Source organism: Geotrypetes seraphini, chromosome 1 (assembly GCF_902459505.1).
Source record: "Geotrypetes seraphini chromosome 1, aGeoSer1.1, whole genome shotgun sequence".
Classification (NCBI taxonomy): domain Eukaryota; kingdom Metazoa; phylum Chordata; class Amphibia; order Gymnophiona; family Dermophiidae; genus Geotrypetes; species Geotrypetes seraphini.
The window spans coordinates 179,455,359-179,470,604 of NC_047084.1; the positions used below are offsets into that span (position 1 = coordinate 179,455,359).

Genomic DNA, 15,246 nt, shown 5'->3' on the forward strand with positions numbered 1-15,246 from the left:
GAATGTTTGGGGCCCATGAATGTGGTGACATGAATGTAAAATATAAATGGTTTATATAAATGGTTTTATAAACAAAAACATTAAGAAAAACTCTTAAGCACAACATCTGGAAATGATTAGAGTCAGTCCCAAGAATAGGGAAAAGGGGGGCATTGAAAGCCCATGCTTCAGGAAGAGGAGAGGGGGATTTAACCCCCCCTCTTTCTCCTGAGTAAGATTTCTGTGTAAGGCTGTGCAATTTGAATCTGTCAGCTTAGGAGTTCTTTTTCTTTAAGGCTCAGAACTTGTCAGCATGGAAGGACTGAGAATTTACCATGTTAATAATTGTGAATTCTTTTGAATGTTAATGTTAATTCAGAAATCATCTGAAACTTTGACTAACTTTTAAACATGGAGGAATGTTTCTTTGTCTAAACTTTGAGACCACCCATAGAAATGTTATTGGTCGTCAAACTTGATGATGTCACTAAACCAAAAGTTATATAATAGACTGTAATGAGATAGAAAAACGAGACCATTGTGAGAAGGCCAGTCTTTGGCCACGATGATGATCTCCCATGAGCGCAACGTAAGCAATTATGCTATTCTTTTGATCTAATAATGGGAAAATAGAACCAATAATTCAATAAATCCTGGTTATAATTTTAAAACCTTGCGCTGGTGTCATTTTGCATGTAGAATTATTTTCAAACCTGAAGCTTTCACAAATGGCGTCAATGCCCCATGCTCAATTGGTGCCGAAACCCGGGAACTAACTAATTTGACGCATTGAAAAAGCTTATAGGTTATTCATAGAAGCTCTAGGAATTTTAGAGATTTCGCATGGTTGTGTAACAAAAGGTAGTCACAGGTTGACTGGCTGCGCAGGAATATGGCGGAAATTAGAGATAAAACGGGACCGGAAAACTGGAAAATTGTGAGTATTACGCCTGTTTAAAGAAAAAAATAATAATAATAAAAAAAAAAAAAAAAAAATTAATTAAAAATAATAATAAAAAATATTATTTAACAATAATGAGCATGCATGCTTGTATATATCTGTACATAATTATATGAAGTTAGTGGAAATTAAATATTAATGGAAAAAGAAAAAGAAAAAAATTAGAAATAAAAGTAACACAGAAAGAATGTTGTGAAAAGAAAGAAAAAAACCTTGCAGTGCTGGCATTTTTCCATCTGGCTTTTAAACTGAGCAGTGCCCGTCTGAAAGAAGAAAAAAGTGCCCAGTAGAGAGCAGGTCTCCTCTGTGCACGTAAGTTTTTGCTTGTTTGAAAATGCGTTATTAAGTTTGAAGAAAAAAACAAATTTGTTCTTTCCTGCTGTGTGTCTAAGCTTTGTCTCTGAACTAACTTGTTTCTCTCTGTGAAAGTGAAAACTGTCTGTTTTAATCTGACTTTGAAAAGTTTCCCTCTGTCCCGTCTTTTTGTTTGAAAAAACGGGTTGAGGGCACCCCCCCTCTTTCTTTGTCTCCCTCTGTGCATTTTCAGTGCCTATCTGAAGTAACTACTTTGAAAAGAAAAAAGAAATTGTGTTTCTCAGCTTTGTCTTTCTAAACTCCAGTTCTGTCTCTCAGTCTTTTTTGCTCTGCCCTAACTTTTTCTCTTGTCTCTGGAAAAAGAAAAATAAAGTTAATGGCTTCCCGTTCCCTTCAGTCTCCTTTGTTTGAAAGAGCGGGCTGCAAATGGGGGATTTTCACCCCCACCTTTTTCCTCCCTCGCCTTCCACAGAGCTATCACGTGAGGAAAGAGGGGGAGGGAATAGCAGCAATGGAGTCCTTTGTCTCAGGGCTACAGATTTCCAACAGGTATTTGCTTATCTCGGAGCAAGTCTGTTTTGCATATTAAAAGGGTTTATTGAGAACTGGTAGTTTAGCAAGACATGAGAATCCTATGTATCCGTGGTTTAAATTTGTTTCCGATGTAGTAGAAAAAAGATTCAATGTGGTCTCTCTCTGATAAAACTTTACCAGCATGCTGTTTAGAGTTCCGTAAAGTTTGTGTATGTTGTTTTTGTAGTGATCCCTGCGGTGTTAGGAACAATGGAGGTACTTTGGGAAAGTTTCAGAAGCTATTTGTAGCCTAAGGGCTCAGTGCAAGATGCATTCTAGAAAAAAAAAAAAAAAAAAAAAAAAAAAAAAAAAAAGACGTTATGTAGCTTGAATTTTTCCCTTGTTCCTTTATTTTTTAAAAGGGTTATAAGAGTGTTGCAAGAAAAGAAATGTTGGGTCAGAATGTGATATTTAAACAAGGTGGATTTTGCCATAAGTGAAAAGGAAAAGAAAATTAAATGTTTGGCTGTTTCAAAGCAGGGAGATAGTTTTGTAGAACGAATGTACAGGAATGTGGAAAGAAAGCTTGTGAAATGTATTAATTAGAAGTTCGATAGGGAAGATGGGAGAAGAGAAAAGAATTCTGCTGGACTTGGGAATGAAAGGATAATTTTGTGGAAAAGAAAAAGATTTATTCCAAAAAACAGATACCATGCTTAAAAGCAGGCAAGTGTGCATAAGGGAAAAATAAAATCCCTGCCTTTATATTTTTATCTCAGGGTTCAAATTAATTTTGAATATGAATTTTTGTGCCCCTGCATGGTTTATAAAGTATTTTTAAACTTGTGCATTGTCCAAAATGTATGATTAGGGAGTAATTAAATTTAAATACATTTAAAATTAAATTGGGAAGTTTAAAATAAAAAGATTAAGAAAAATAGAGGTTAAGTACCTATATTTTTTTGAAAATCGAAATAAATGTGAAACAAAGGGCTTGCTAACTTAGTTAACGGAAAAGAACAATTATAATAAACTTTTATGTAAGTGGATGAATTCGGAATTGAAATTTTGCTTACTTTTACAAGTAAGCTCTTCAGGATAGGAACCTAATAAAAAATATGAAATTGAGAATAATTCCCTGATGTTAGAAAAAAAGAAAGTCTAATTTTACCATGTAGAGAATGTGTCTGCATGTTTAAATTTTCCTGTAGCCATATTTTGGTACTACAGGACCCTGAAAAAAGTCTATTTAATCTGTATGTTTTGTGTTTCAGTTAAGAACCTTCTTTGAATCCTTTCAACAATTCAACACAGAGAATGTGGCTCTGCAATACAAGAATTAGTACAGTTTGCAGAGGGGATAACGTGATAAAGTGCTATGTGTTTCTCTTTTCTTTGTTCTTTTGTTAATGAACATGTGCTTTCCTTCCAGGATTTACACTGACCAGCAGTACCACATACCACCACTAGAGCTGTGGAGAACACAGAGAAAAAAAATTCCGATGCTGAATTTTCGGCGGGAATTTCAGTGTTCCTTTGTCTTCAACTAATGAGCTGTGCTTACCTTTCATTACAGAAAAGCCAAGCTTGAATTATGAAAATGTTGCAGCATGAACTTTTTAAAGCCATGATTTAAATTTCACTGAAATTAATTTAGAGACTCCGACCTTACAAGTTGCTAAAACTATTTGCAAAAGACATTTCTGGACTCATATAAAAAAATTTTGAACGAGAAAAAACAGACTTTATCTTAAACCATGTTACTTTAAATCACTTCATTTGAATTAGGCTTCTGAACTTTAATTATGCTTTTGCATAATTTCATAGACTTATTCTGATATTGTATTAATAACTGTATTTTCTTTATCATTGTCTTCATGCATTGTTCTCAGAAAATATTTTGTTTATCCTGTATTTTAAATTTTATTTCATATGACTGTATTTCTATACACAGTGGCAGCTTCTAAGCTGTAACACAGTGCCACAATATTGTTTAATTGGGTTTAACAGCTGATATCATCAGTCCTTTTAATGATTTTAATTTAAATTTGAGAAATGAGTTCCTGCAACACACACAGAAAAAGAAAACTTATATCTGATGTGCATGCATTATCTGCACATGAGTACATTTCCATATTAAGCATATATTTGGGTTTTCTTAACACTGTACATTATTTTACACTTTATTGATATAATTCCAAGGTGTTATAACATAACACTTTTGAGCATAGGGACTAATTAAATTAGGTAATACTGAGGTTCTCTTTATCTTAGGGAAATCTAGGGTTCTATTTTTCTTTAGCTATACTTTCTCTAAATTTCTGACTTTTTAAACTTTAAAAGTACTGGAGTTTCATGAATACCTCTATGAATAAAACAACAGACACTAGGTTAGTCTCTGCTCTAGGACTGTACTTGCACCTAGAACAGACACTGACTGTCTAACTACCACTGGAATGGTAAGTTTCCTATATGATATGGTTTTAGACAGCAACTTACATAAATGTACACTTAGATGGGTTTTATCTAGAATAGTGGATGGGATTTGCTTGCATTCTCACTAGAGAATTCAAGTACACTTTGGGTAAGATCTTCTAGGCACCTGCCGTTGCAGGCCTAGGTAGTACATTTTTCTGGCTTTTGCTATCTAATTGGCATTTAAAAGAATATACTTGCACAGACACACTGATCCATAAGAAGAACCGTACCCTGAGTGAACCCCAGCGCCACAGATAAGACCACGAGCTCAATTCTGAATATTACTTCATAAATTCAGTAATATCCAAGAGGGGATTGAGGAGTAGTGGCTCGTGGCCAGCAGGGGGTGCTGTTTAATGGGACGATATTGAGGTCAGAAGCATGATAGTGCAGTATTTTTGTAGCGCCAGTTTTTTCGTATGATTCTGGGTAATTCTAGTTAGACAAACATCTGTGTTAGTTAAGGACCACGCCCAAATAGAAGCGTACGAAAAACAGGTGAATAAAACATTTAAATATAATGTAGCTAAGGCCAGAGAAAAATATACTAAGGATTAATATAAGGAAAAGAATGGTGTTTTTTTGTGCACTTTGCTGTTTGAGCTAAATCATGGTGGAAATCATGACTACATGAGACATGGAGTCCAGTTTAGATTCTTTGTATGTGCTATAACTGTCCTGTCTTAGGCCAGCATCTTGTGCCAGTGAATAGTTTCTGTTCTTTGTTCAGCTTCCCGCCTTTAGCCTCGTGGTTCTAATTGAAAACAGATGTGCTTAGACCAGTTAGGAAAAAAAGCATATTAGATTCCATATTCCAAACTGAGATATAAAATGTATGAAGTATGAATGGCCAAGATATGAATGAAATTATGAATGTTTGGGGCCCATGAATGTGGTGACATGAATGTAAAATATAAATGGTTTATATAAATGGTTTTATAAACAAAAACATTAAGAAAAACTCTTAAGCACAACATCTGGAAATGATTAGAGTCAGTCCCAAGAATAGGGAAAAGGGGGGCATTGAAAGCCCATGCTTCAGGAAGAGGAGAGGGGGATTTAACCCCCCCTCTTTCTCCTGAGTAAGATTTCTGTGTAAGGCTGTGCAATTTGAATCTGTCAGCTTAGGAGTTCTTTTTCTTTAAGGCTCAGAACTTGTCAGCATGGAAGGACTGAGAATTTACCATGTTAATAATTGTGAATTCTTTTGAATGTTAATGTTAATTCAGAAATCATCTGAAACTTTGACTAACTTTTAAACATGGAGGAATGTTTCTTTGTCTAAACTTTGAGACCACCCATAGAAATGTTATTGGTCGTCAAACTTGATGATGTCACTAAACCAAAAGTTATATAATAGACTGTAATGAGATAGAAAAACGAGACCATTGTGAGAAGGCCAGTCTTTGGCCACGATGATGATCTCCCATGAGCGCAACGTAAGCAATTATGCTATTCTTTTGATCTAATAATGGGAAAATAGAACCAATAATTCAATAAATCCTGGTTATAATTTTAAAACCTTGCGCTGGTGTCATTTTGCATGTAGAATTATTTTCAAACCTGAAGCTTTCACAAATGGCGTCAATGCCCCATGCTCAGTTTTCAGCTTCTGATGAACCACAAGAAATTTGTTATGACGTTTTGCCTCTTTTGCAATTTTCTCTTCATATTCTTTCATAGCTTTGCATCTAACTTGCCAGTGCTTGTATCTTTTCTTATTTTCTTCATTTGGATCCTTTTTCCATTCTTTAAAGGATGTTTTATTTGGCTCTAATAGCCTTTTTCACTTTACCTTTTAACCATGCCGGCTCTCGTTTCCTCCTCTTTCCACCTTTGTTAATACATTGAATACATCTGGTCTTCCACAATGGTATTTTAAAATAACATCCATTCCTGGTTTACAGTCCTAACTTTTGCAACTGATCCTTTTAGCTTCTTTTTAATCATTTTCCTCATTTTATCATAGTCACCCTTTTGAAAATGAAATGAGCTCACTTTAGAATTTTAAAATTAGAATGTAAGTTGCAAACCAAGAGCCTGATATACTTATTTTGACAAATATAAAATGTGTAGAATTTTGCAGAATTTTTTTTTTTTCAGGATTCCTCCGAGTAAGCTTCATAAACAGGCTCCAAATGTCTGGCAGCAATTGATTCCATGGCAAGGGGGTTGCAGAATTGAAAGGCTGAATAGTGTTGAGTAGATGAAAACTGAAGAGAAGGGGTAATAGTCCGAAGAGATTTAGAAACTAAAAATTGATGTAATGTTGACAAGAAAAGTATGATGTCCTTAATGATATGAAGAGAAAACACTATCAAGGATAAGATCGATTTATTAATAGCGGTTGGATGGGATTTCTGGAGGTTGAAGACAGTGATTTGAGTATCTATTGTTAATTAGTTGAGGATGTAGAATATTATGTCCTACACATTCTATAGCTGGATCATTTTTATGCCATTTGAAACTTACAGGAAATAGTAAGATAGCATAGTAACATAGTAAATGATGGCAGATAAAGACCCAAATGAAAGGAAATGTTAGAGGCCTAAGGTTGGTGAAATGGAAGAGTACATTTCAGTGCTGCATTTCTGACTTTGAATGGCATACTAAGAGCTGTTACAAAATCTGATTGACCTGCATCCTTTTTCATTTGCAGGAACTCATTACACAATGACAAATGGAGGAAGTATAAACAGTGCAACCCATTTACTGGATTTCTTGGATGAACCCATTCCAGGGGTTGGGACATATGATGATTTTCACACCATTGACTGGGTACGAGAGAAGTGCAAAGACAGAGAAAGGCATAGACGGGTGAGTCGAATGAATAGCACAAATTCAGGTGTTAGTTTTTGGGTTGACATACTTTGAAAATGGAGATTTGTGAGCCTCGGGTAGTGAAAGAAAAGTTTTGGTGCTTTAAAGCACTCTGGCCTAGATTCTTAAAAAATGATGGGCTGCTATTGCAGTCGTTCTGGTAGCGAATTAAAAAAAGCAAGTCATTCTCTAAAAAAAGTTCATTTAAATAAGGTTGGTGGAGAGTAGCGAAAATTTGCAAAATTTGCATGTGCTCATCGCTGGTAATGGCGATGGGTACATGCACAGAAAAACCACAAAAACAACAAAAAAAATCAACACAACAACAGCAGGAGAGATGTTTAATCTCTCTCACTGCCAACCAAATCTCACCCCCCCCCCCCGCAGCGGGAGAGATGCCCACTCTCTCCCGCTACCAAGCGAACCCTCCCCAGCAGCGGGAGAAATGCCCATTCTCTCCCACTGTATCACAATACCCTCCCTGCCTCCGACCCCTCTCCCCCATACCTTTAATTAGATGGCTGACCAGAGGGATGCCTACTCCCTCCCGTCTCTTCCAAAATGGGCCTTCCCCTCCCTGGTGCATCCTGGGATGCACCAGGGAGGGGCCTCAGACTCTAATTGGCCCAGGTTGTTTAAGGCCCCTCCCATAGGAGGGTCCTGAGGCTCTGATTGGCCCAGGTTGTATGGCAGGTGTGGTGTGGCAGTGGGAGCGTATGAGAGGAGAATGGACATCTCTCCCGCTGCTGCGTGGGGGAGGTAGCTTGACAGCGGGAGAGAGTGGGCATCTCTTCCGCTACTGTGGCTTTTCTAGCAATCTCCGACACTGCTATGCTGTGGTCTTAAACAGTGCTGTCACTGTACCAGCACCCCTGGATCAGTCACTGATTTTTGTCGGCTAAAGCCGACACCGCTCTTGGAGAATGGCTCGGCGATTTTAAAGAATCCACCGGAGTGCTCATTTTAATGTTGAAGAGTCTATTTGCATGTCAGTGTCGGAGACTGCTAGAAACCTCGCTAAAAAACAGAGATAAGCAAGCCATTTTGATAATCTGCTGCTAAAATGCATACAGGCTGAACCATTGGAAAACGGTTTAGTGACGGTGTTAAACTTTTGAGAATCTGGGCCTCTGTATTTTTAGTTTTCATAATTAAAGAATACTCATTAATTGCACGCAGAAGCTTTGTTATATATGGGCATGCAGGACTCATGCCCCAGATCTATCAGTGCCTTAAGTTCCATTTCTTCCTAATGGGCCGATGCCGAGAGGTTTGCAGTAGAATCAAATTCTATTACAAATCTTGCACCACAGAATTTCTGCAGCATACTCAAATTCTATTACAAATCTTGCACCACAGAATTTCTGCAGCATACTCAGAATAATGAGCATTCAAATTTATACTGTGTTAAAATTGTGATATTACTTTGTTTCACTGTATTTTATGATAATGTTTCTGTCAGTATCTGAGCGCTGATTGGCTTAGGCACTGACTTTTTAAAATTAATACCACCAGCTCTGGTGGCCTGAATTCACTCTCCCTGCAGTGGAACCAGAAACACTACTAGAAACCATAGATGTGATGAGACCCTTAAAGTAAATAATACCAAAATCCAGAAAAGGTCTTAAGAAATAATGAAGATTGTTGTTAAGAGAGTAAAAAGGTCTCAGAAACTGCTCAGACTTCAATCACTGACCATAAATAAACCTCTCACAAACCTATAAATACACGTATTATACTGAACAACAGAGTGCTTAATTCATACACTATCTATATAATAAAACCGTAGGCGGCGCATGCGCAGTCTTATCGGCGTGCTTCCGTGATCCGTATGTCCGTGGCCGCCAAGACTGCAGCATGCCCCGCGCTTACTACGGCCCCACGTGCAGCTCAGTTCGGCACGGCGGTTTCCCCAGATAGGGGAAGCCAAAAAACTCAATCCCGCCTCATGGTCCTGCCGCCGCTCACGAATTCCCCCCCCCCCAATCCTCCTGCAACAGCCGCTACCGCTCCTGTTCAAAGCGGCCTGCTGAGGTTCGCGGCCGCTGTAACGAACCTCGCAGGCCGCTCTCCACATGGTAGCACGTTCCCTCTGACGCAATCGCGTCAGAGGGAACATGCTACCGAGTTGGAGAGCGGCCTGCGAGGTTCGTTACAGCGGCCGCGAACCTCAGCAGGCCGCTTTGAACAGGAGCGGTTGCGGGAGGGGGGGGAGTTTTAACAGGAGGAGTCGCCGAAAAAAAAACTTCAGCCGCAGCAGGCCAGCACACGGGAAGGGAAGGGGGAGGGGCCGAACGGAGCAGGGCAGCTCAAGGTAAGAAGGGAATGGGGGGTGGGGGGAAAATGTTTCTACTACTCAGCAGGGACCTGGAGGGGAAGGGAAAACCGCTGCTGCTTCTGCAAAGGAAAGTGGTGGTAGGGGAGAGAAGGGAATGGGGGGTGGGTGGGGGAAAATGCTGCTACTACTTCTCAGAGATCTGGAGGGGAAGGGAAATATCACAGCTGCTTCTGCAAAATAAAGTGGGGGGGGGAGAGAAGGGAATGGGGGGTGGGGGAAAATGCTGCTACTGCTTCAGCAAGGACCTGGAGGGAAAGAGAAATACCGCTGCTGCTTCTGCAAAGGAAAGTGGGGGGGGGAGAGAAGGGAATGGGGGGGTGGGTGGGGGGAAATGCTGCTACTACTTCACAGGGATCTGGAGGGGAAGGGAAATAGCACTGCTGCTTCTGCAAAGGAAAGTGGGGGGGAGAGAAGGGAATGGGGGGTGGGTGGGGGGAAATGCTGCTACTACTTCACAGGGATCTGGAGGGGAAGGGAAATAGCACTGCTGCTTCTGCAAAGGAAAGTGGGGGGGGGGAGACACAGAAAGAAATACAGACAGACAAAGGAGGCTAGGGAGAGAGACAGACAGAAATAAAGACAGACAGGGGACCAGAGAGACACAGAAATAAAGACAGACAGGCAAAGGGGGCCAGGGAGAGAGAGAAAAAAATTGCAGGAGGGAGAAAGACAGAAAGAAAGGAAGAAAGAAACAGGAGCAGGGAGAGAGACATAAAGAAAGAAAGACAGACAGCCATATATTCTAGCACCCGTTAATGTAACGGGCTTAAACACTAGTTAAACTATAAATTCGAATTGCATCATACTGTGAAAATGATGCACATTTTCAAAATCTGTCACAGTCAACATATTAAACAAATTCAGTGACCAACCAAACAATTTTAACAAATATATCAGCTCACACTTAACTTTAATTTGCCCGATGGAACCTGTTTCACTGAGAATACTGGCTTCCTCAAGGGTCTAACAGTGGGGCTTTGTAGTGCATGTGAGTAGACTGATTGCAGTGTATGGCAGAAGAGTATATTCAAATAGAGGCCTAGGGTAGCCCTGGCCCACCCCCCACCCAATCCAAACAGATAGGCCTAAAATATTTACACTTTATTTCTAGGTGCTTTTTCTGTAGTGCTATCTCAGAGACTAGGAACATGCTCAGGTTTGCCATTCCCTGAGTCTGCTGCCTCTTTCCACTGTACCACTTTCTCTTTTAGAGCAGAAATATGCTGGTAGAAAAAGGAGGCTAGGGAACTGGTGATACTCTGTGTGCAGAGTCCCCTGTAGCCTCCTGGGGAAGGTAGGGATATGGAAAATATAGCAAGGGAGTGAAATATAGAAAAAGTAGAGGGGAGGGGATGACATGGGGAAAGAGGACATGAGAGGGGATGGTAAAGTTGGTAGGAAGGTAGAGAGGAGAGATGAAAGAGGTGGGAGAATGAGATGAGAGGTTTTGAAGAAGAGTGTGAGGTATGATACTATGAGACTGTTGAATAATCAAGGAGCAAAAGAGGCACTCAGGGAGGATAAGGTCATAACGGAGAGACTGAATGAATTCTTTGCTTTGGTTTTTACGGAAGAAGATGTAAGAGATCTACCAGAACCGGAAATGGTTTCAAGGATGATAATGTGGGGGAACTGAAAGAAATCTCAGTGAATCTGGAAGATGTACTAAACCAAATTAAGAACATAAGAAGTTGCCTCCACTGGGTCAGACCGAGGTCCATCTCGCCCAGCGGTCCGCTCCCGCGGCGGCCCATCAGGTCTGCGACCTGTGAAGTGGTTTCTGACCACTTTTATAACCTACCTCAAGTTCTATCTGTACCCCTCTATCCCTTTATCCTCCAGGAACCTATCCAAACCCTTCTTGAACCCCTGTACAGAGTTCTGGCCTATCACTTCCTCCGGAAGCGCGTTCCATGTGTCCACCACCCTCTGCGTAAAAAAGAATTTTCTAGCATTTGTTCTAAACCTGTCCCCTTTCAATTTCTCTGAGTGACCCCTAGTGCTTGTGGCTCCCCTCAGTTTGAAGAATCTGTCCTTATTTACTCTCTCTATGCCCTTAAGGATTTTGAAGGTTTCTATCATGTCCCCTCTAAGTCTCCTCTTCTCCAGGGAGAACAGCCCCAGCATTTTTAACCTGTCAGCGTATGGAAAATTTTCCATACCTTTTATCAGCTTAGTTGCCCTCCTCTGCACTCCCTCGAGTACCGCCATGTCCTTCTTGAGGTACGGCGACCAGTATTGAACACAGTACTCCAGGTGCGGGCGCACCATTGCGTGATATAGCGGCATGATGACTTCCTTCGTCCGGGTTGTGATACCCTTTTTGATGATGCCCAGCATTCTGTTTGCTTTCTTTGAGGCTGTCGCACATTGCGCCGATGGTTTCAGTGATGAGTCGACCATCACCCCCAAGTCCCTTTCCAGGTTACTCACCCCTAGCAGTGTTCCCCCCATTTTGTAGTTGAACATCGGGTTCTTTTTCCCTACATGCATGACCTTGCATTTCTCCACGTTAAAACTCATTTGCCACTTTTTTGCCCAGTCTTCCAGTCTCGTTAGGTCCTTTTGTAGGTCTTCACAGTCTTCCGTGTTTCTAACCCTGCTGCAGAGTTTGGTGTCATCAGCAAATTTGATAACCTCACATTTTGTCCCCGTTTCCAGATCGTTAGTAAATATATTGAATAGTAGAGGTCCCAGCACCGACCCCTGCGGAACTCCGCTCGTGACCCATTGCCAATCTGAGTATTGGCCCTTGACTCCAACCCTCTGTTTCCTGCCCGCTAGCCAGTGTTTGATCCATCGGTAGATATCCCCTTGCACCCCGTGGTTCCACAGTTTTTTAAGTAGCCGTTCATGTGGTACCTTGTCGAAGGCTTTTTGGAAGTCAAGGTAAATGATGTCTATGGATTCACCCTTATCCATCTGACTATTTATTCCCTCAAAGAAGTACAGCAAGTTCGTGAGGCATGACCTTCCCTTGCAGAAGCCATGCTGGCTCGCCTTCAGTTGTCCATTGTTTTCTATGTGTTCGCAGATTGTGTCCTTTACCATTGCTTCCAGCATCTTTCCAGGAACCGAGGTCAAGCTCACAGGCCTGTAGTTTCCCGGGTCACCCCTTGATCCCTTTTTAAAGATGGGCGTGACATTTGCTATTTTCCAGTCCTCTGGGATCTCCCCAGTTTTTAGGGAGAGGTTACATATTTGGCGAAGTGTCTCTGCTATTTCGTTTCTCAGTTCTTTTAGTACCCTTGGGTGGATGCCGTCCGGGCCTGGTGATTTGTTGCTCTTTAGTCTGTCTATCTGTCTGAGGACATCCTCTTTGCTTACCTCTAGTTGTACCAGCCTTTCGTCTTGCTCTCCGTTTATAATCACCTCGGGTTCTGGGATATTGGATGTGTCCTCTCTGGTGAAGACTGACGAGAAGAATTTGTTTAACCTTTCAGCTATCTCTTTTTCCTCCTTTATCGCTCCTTTCCTGTCTCCGTCGTCCAGTGGTCCCACTTCCTCTCTGGCTGGTTGTTTCCCTTTCACATACCTGTAGAAGGGTTTGAAGTTTCTTGCTTCTCCTGCCAGTCTTTCCTCATATTCTCTCTTTGCCTTCCTGACCTCTCGATGACATTCTTTCTGGTGTCTTTTGTGCTCTTCCTGGTTTTCCTTTGTTGGATCCTTTTTCCATTTCTTGAAGGATGATTTCTTGTCACTTATCGCCTTTTTAACTGCAGATGTTATCCATGCTGGGTTTCTAGTTCGAATTTTATTGCACCCTTTCCTAAACTTTGGGACGCACAGGTCTTGTGCCTCGAGCACTGTGCCTTTAAGCAATGTCCAGGCTTCCTTTACGGTCTTCACCTTCCCTGAGTTGCTGTTGAGCTTTTTTCCTACCATTTTCCTCATGTCCTTGTAGTTTCCCTTTCTGAAGTTGAGTGCTGTCGTTTTGGTTCTTTTCACCTTTGATGTTCCCATGTTTAATTTGTACTGGATCATGTTGTGATCACTGTTCCCTAATAGATTTTCAGAAAGCTTTTGACAAAGTTCCTCATGAGAGGCTCCTAAGAAAATTAAAGAGTCATGGGATAGGAGGCAGAGTTCAGTTGTGGATTATGGTTATCGGATAGAAAACAGAGGGTAGGATTATCTGTACTGGGACCGGTGCTATTTAACTTATTTATAAATGATCTGTAAATTGAAACAATGAGTGAGGTGATTAAATTTGCAGATGACACTAAACTGTTCAAAGTTCTTAAAACGCATGCGGATTGTTTAAAAATGTAGGCAGACCGTAGGAAATTGGAAGACTTGGTGTCCAAGTGGAAAATGAAATTTAATGTGGACAAATGCAAAGTGATGCACATTGGAAAGAATAAACTGAATCACAGTTACCAGATGCTAGGGTCCACATTGGGGGTTAGCGCCCAAGAAAAGGATCTGGGTATCATCGTAGACAATACGATGAAACCTTCCGCCCAATGTGTGGTGGCGGCCAAAAAAGCAATCAGGATGCTAGGAATTGTTTAAAAAGGGATGGTTAACAAGACAAAGAATGTTATAATGCCCTTGTATCACTCCACGGTGCGACCTCACTTGGAGTATTGTGTTCAATTCTGGTCTCCTTATTTCAAGAAAGATATAGCGGCACTAGAAAAGGTTCAAAGAAGAGCGACCAAGATGATAAAAGGGATGGAACTCCTCTCATATGAAGAAAGACTGAAAAGGTTAGGGCTCTTCCGCTTGGAATAGAGATGGCTGAGTGGAGATATGTTTGAAGCCTGAAAAATCATGAGTGGAGTAGAATGGGTACAAGTGGATCGATTTTTCACTCCGTCAAAAATTACAAAGGCTAGGGGAAACTCAATGAAGGTACAGGGAAACACTTTTAAACCCAACAGGAGGAAATATTATTTCACTCAGAGAATAGTTGAGCTCTGGAACACATTGCCAGAGGTTGTGGTAACAGAGGTTTAGACAATTTCCTGGAGGAAAAGTCCTTAGTCTGTTATTTAGACAGACATGGGGGAAGCCAGTGCTTGCCCTGGATCGGTTGGATTTTGGCCAGGTACTAGTGACCTGGCTTGACCACCTTGAGAATGGGCTACTGAGCTTAATGGACCATTCGTCTGACCCAGTAAGGCTATTCTTATGTTCTTAAGTGGATAAGAGAGACAGAGGAGATGTGGAATAGGCAGAAGGGAAGTGAGGCAAGAGATGTGGAGGAGAAGAAAGACAAAAGAGCTGTGGTATATGGATAGCAGCATGAATAGGGCAGTATTTATTTTTTATTTAAAGTTATTTGTAACACTCCTATCTACAAATCCACAAATCTAGGCGAGGAACAATGCAATCGTACAAAATCAGCAAATGACAAACAATAGAATGTACTGACAAAACACCTCAAAAATTGTAATAAAAACACCTAAACATCTATGTACAATCACAAAATATATCTTCAAAAAAACAGTTCAGTGCAACTACAGCGCACAGACTAGCAGAAAGAAGCAAGATCTCATACACACGCATAGCTGGTACCAAAAGCGCGTTCAAATAACACAGTTTTTACTTCTTTTCTAAATTGACAAAGCAAGGGCAATTGACGCACTGAAACCGACAGGGCATTCCACAATACCGAGCCCTGGACAGACAGCATAGATGTACGATTGCCAGTAAGTTTCACAGTTACTAAAGATGGAATTTCCAATCTCATTCTGTCAGCAGACCATAACTCACGAGAAGAATGCCATCGAAAAAGCAAATTAACAACTGAAGGACAATTACTTTGAAGCACCTTAAACATCAAGCACAGAATCTTAAATTCTACTCGCATGCCAATTGGCAGCCTATGAAGCGT

At 40.8% G+C, this 15,246-nt stretch overlaps 1 protein-coding gene across 7 annotated transcripts in view; it reads left to right on the top strand.

Moving 5' to 3' along the window:
• The window catches only part of CLCN3 (chloride voltage-gated channel 3), a 190,404-nt gene that overhangs the window by 93,891 nt on the left and 81,267 nt on the right, over positions 1 to 15,246 (top strand). For 6 of the 7 annotated variants that reach the window (XM_033942323.1, XM_033942304.1, XM_033942294.1 and 3 more), the window contains one exon: positions 6,906 to 7,063. In XM_033942323.1, the coding sequence (XP_033798214.1) occupies positions 6,906 to 7,063 (158 nt within the window). Of the gene's footprint in view, positions 1 to 6,450; positions 6,473 to 6,905; positions 7,064 to 15,246 lie in introns of those variants that run through there. The other variant, XM_033942333.1, reaches the window with a different exon arrangement.